The sequence below is a fragment of the Nyctibius grandis genome, chromosome 1 (assembly GCF_013368605.1).
Source record: "Nyctibius grandis isolate bNycGra1 chromosome 1, bNycGra1.pri, whole genome shotgun sequence".
Taxonomy (NCBI): Eukaryota; Metazoa; Chordata; class Aves; order Nyctibiiformes; family Nyctibiidae; genus Nyctibius; species Nyctibius grandis.
Window position 1 is genome coordinate 115,326,800 of NC_090658.1, and position 4,062 is coordinate 115,330,861.

The window sequence follows — 4,062 nt, forward strand, 5'->3', positions numbered from 1 at the left end:
TAATTGGAAAAAATATTGATCCGGCTCTCTGCAGCTTTGTCTCCCAAGTGTCCACGAAGTTCCATCCCCACAGCCCCAACTCCTTTGGTGTGTAGCTATGCAACAACAGCGCAGATAAACCCAGTATTTGTCTGCTTTTAGTAGTTACAATTGACAGCACAATCCTCCCCGATTTGATGCGTGTATGCCTTTACTACGTTTTTGTTTGCAGTGAACACTAACGTACTGGAAGCATTCGGGTGGTTATGACAGAATTGCTGCGTTTTGTGTAGAATTTAATTTATATGAATTGTATATATACATCCACGCTTTCGTAAGTTTAACTTTCCTCAGGTAGTATGTTAAAAGACGGGTGGATGCTATGTCGGTATGTTATACAGCCATCAGTATAAGCAAAATATAGAAAAATACAATGGGGCTAAACTTAAAGAAAATAAATCTCTAAGTCACTTCTCCTGCTAAACAAAAAAAAATCCCATCTTTTTCCTCTGGAATGTTTCTAGATGATGTTTCATTGGCTGCAACCAAAGGATGCAAAAAGTGCAGCGTGTAGTTAAGTATTTGCATTTGTCACCAGAAACAATCTATGCATAATTAATGACAGTACCGTGTCACAGGCACTGACCGGGTGCAGATTGAGCAGCCTTTCAAAGGTAATACATGTAAATACACTTCCAATATGCACATTTGCTTAATAATCTCCAATTAATAGCATCATCTAAAATAGCCCTGTCCTCACGCAGCAGCGAGCTCACAGTGACGCCTGACTCTGTCAGGGCTCTCGGTGTCCTGGTCTCATCAGGGCAGAAAGTTGCAGATTGCTTTATAGGTTTAATCTTTATTCTTGATGCTTACAGCTCCTGCTTAACACCTGCAGCCCGCAGTGCTCTGCTGCTGACCCGGCCACTGATTATCGCTGCCGTATTTTAGATCGGCACATGCAAAAACCGCTCCATGCTCTAACTCACAGTGACTTTTGGGAAGGCGCAGCCCCCGCCAGCCCCTCGCTACAGCGTTAACCCGGTTGTCCTACACCCTGCGCCCCTCGCTCCTCGCTCCGGCACCGCCAGCCCTCACCGCTGCCGCGCGCTCGCCCCCGCCTCAGCACCGGGCTTTCAACCCGCCGAGCTCTGTGCTCTTAGAGAGAGGGGAACCACGGGGGGAACCACGGGGAGACCCCCGCCGCCCCGGAGGGAGAACGGGAGCGTCGCGGTGGCGCTGGGGCCTCCGCCCAGCGCTGCCCGCAGCACCGCCGCCCGCCCCCCCCCCGCTGCAGCGGGCCGGGCGACTATTTACTCCCTCAGCTGTGCGGCGCGGCCCCGCCCCTTCCCGGGATTGGCTGTCCAGGCGGAAGGCCCGCGCAGCCCCCGCGCTGTCCGCCCCGCCAGTGAGGGCGCCCCGGGTGATGGACGTGCCGGCGGCCGCCAATGGCAGCGAGCGCGGGCTGGGCTCGGCGGCGGCGGCGCTATAAGGGGAGGCCGCGCAGCCCCGCGCCTCAGTGCGAGCTCCGGCAGCGCCTAGAGCGGGAGGGCAGCGGCAGCGTTCCGCAGGCTTGCCCCCGCCTCCGTCCGTTCGCTGGAACCGCTCTCTCCGCCCGCCTCCCAGCATGAAAGCCTTCAGCCCGGTGCGGTCCGCCAGGAAAAACGGTCTCTCGGAGCACAACCTGGGCATCTCCCGGAGCAAGACCCCCGTGGATGACCCCATGAGCCTGCTGTACAACATGAATGACTGCTACTCCAAGCTGAAGGAGCTGGTGCCCAGCATCCCGCAGAACAAGAAAGTGAGCAAGATGGAAATCCTGCAGCACGTTATTGACTACATCCTGGACCTGCAGATCGCCTTGGACTCGCACCCCAGCATCGTCAGCCTCCACCACCAGAGACCCGGGCAAAACCCTTCCTCCAGAACTCCTCTGACCACCCTAAACACAGACATCAGCGTTCTCTCGCTACAGGTAAATGCCTTTCCCCGAGCCCCTCTCTGCCGTCCGGCTCTCCGCTGACCTAGATTAGGGGAGTTTAAATCGGTGTTAGAAATAAATGTTTCTAATGCAGAGCGCGGTGGCCACGGAGGGGACAGGGCTAGGTGACGCGCCCCCCTCTCCTCGCTGTCAGGGGTCTGTAGCCAGACGTGCCACGGGTGAAGCACTTAGTGACCCGGGACAGTGTTCCCCTGCCCCTTACCCTTGTGGTGTTCTCTCCTCGCAGGCGTCCGAGTTCCCCTCAGAGCTCATGTCAAGCGACAGCAAAGCACTTTGTGGCTGAATCCAACGGTGAGTGCAGTGCGTCTTATTTCTAAACTTCAGGTAAAAAGTGGGTCCCTGGGGAACGGGAGGCGTGATGGCTATTTCCGAAAATCGGTCCTAAAAGTTGATAAGGAGATGCCTTTATAATGAGTAAGAAATTAAGACTCAGTCGTTAGTCTTACAGTCCAAAGTGTATTTTGTTGCTAAGGTTCATTAAGCAGCACAGGCTGCTCTGATACTACTTGCTGCTTAATGCAAATTCTCTCCTTATCTGTTCTTGGAGTCTTAACTTCCTGGGCCAAAGTGACTGATTAAGTTGGGAATCTTGGCACAATTCCTTAAGTTCTGTGATGTGGGATTGTCTGCGCTATCAGTTAAATAAGTGGCTGCTTTTAATCAAGTAATTGCTGTAAGAGGCAGACTGGCGCCTCTGAGCATTGCATTTACAGAGATCTAAACAGAGATTGGACTGAGAATCCTCTTTCTACCCTTTCCCTTGAGTGTATGTTATTTTAATGTTCAATTTGTGCGCTTGAGAGCGAGTGTGTGAGCGTGTATGTGTTGCATCTGGACGCCAGGGTTTGCCCAATCTCCGAGTGTTTGGTTAAATGTTCAAACTGTGGCTTCCTCTCTGGCGCCAGTCTGTCCGGATCTCTGCCCTGTTAGCATTCTCCTAAATATGCCTCTTTTCAATCTCTTGCAGGTGTTCCACTGAGATTTTTTTTTTTTTGCACAAGAAAATGTCTACAGGATTTTTTTTTTGAGGTGCTGAATTTATTTTTCAGCTGTATCTGGAGGGGAAAATCCACATTTTACTTAACTAAAAGGACCTTTTAAAATTAATAAAGAAGAAAAATCAAGATTGATCTTTATCCCTACCCTGTTCTTCAACTTGGACTGAACCTAGTTATTTATGAAGAGACTCTTAAATACCCTTTCCCTAGTTGGAAGGCTTGCTTTATATACTATTCCCAACGTGGGGAGCGAAACAAAATCTCGCAAGGAGTTGCCCATTTTAAAGCAGACTTTACCTTTTTTTCCCAAAGGTGGAGCGTGAGTACCAGAAGGATCCAGTGTTCAGTTTTTTAGGAAAGTCTGTGTTCAGAAATTACCTTTTTGACACAAACCTAGGACTGAATGCTGTGTATATATTTATATATAAATATATATATGAGTGAAACCTGTGAACTCTTTAATTAGAGTTTTCTTGTATAGTGGCAGAAATCTACATTTCTGCAAAAAGTGTAATGATGTACTTAATCATGCTAAACTTTTTATAAAAGTTTAGTTGTAAACTTAACCCTTTTTATACAAAATAAATCAAGTGTGTTTATTGAACTGATTGCTTGCTTTATTCTTTGGGGACCACCTGTTCACTGACTTTGATTTGTGTTGTGTTTTTTTTTCTAAATACTTAACACATTGTTATGACTTTACCAAGTAAAAATTCAAATATGTAGAGAACATACAGAATAAAATTACCTGAAGTGAATAATTCTTGTAACTTGGAAAATCTTATTTGACTGTGTATTCCAAACTTGTAAATGATCTGCATGTGAACAGTGTGAAAGGAACTAGAAAAGTCATTTATTACAGAAGGGATACTATTGATAGTGTTTGGAAACATAAACAAAAGCAGTTAATCCTGAGACAGTCCCATGGAGTGTTGCCTTCCCCCCTCCGCCTTCTCCCCCCAAGCCATGGATGATTCAGTTCTCAGTAGTAATGGCCCAGATCTCTTAATTTGTGTTTAGAATAATCACTCAGAATTAAGGGTTGTGGGTGGTTATTAATCCCTCAACTATTAAATTTCTCTA

The 4,062-nt window shown here is 47.8% G+C and overlaps 1 protein-coding gene across 1 annotated transcript; it reads left to right on the plus strand.

The window, feature by feature from the left end:
* Positions 1 to 1,512: 1,512 nt before the first annotated feature.
* On the plus strand, positions 1,513 to 3,583 carry ID2 (inhibitor of DNA binding 2). The gene is made up of 3 exons (XM_068405019.1): positions 1,513 to 1,954; positions 2,208 to 2,272; positions 2,949 to 3,583. Exons 1-2 carry the CDS (start codon positions 1,607 to 1,609, stop codon positions 2,262 to 2,264), a joined length of 405 nt encoding a protein of 134 aa, XP_068261120.1. The 5' UTR covers positions 1,513 to 1,606; the 3' UTR covers positions 2,265 to 2,272; positions 2,949 to 3,583.
* The last annotated feature ends 479 nt before the right edge of the window (positions 3,584 to 4,062 follow it).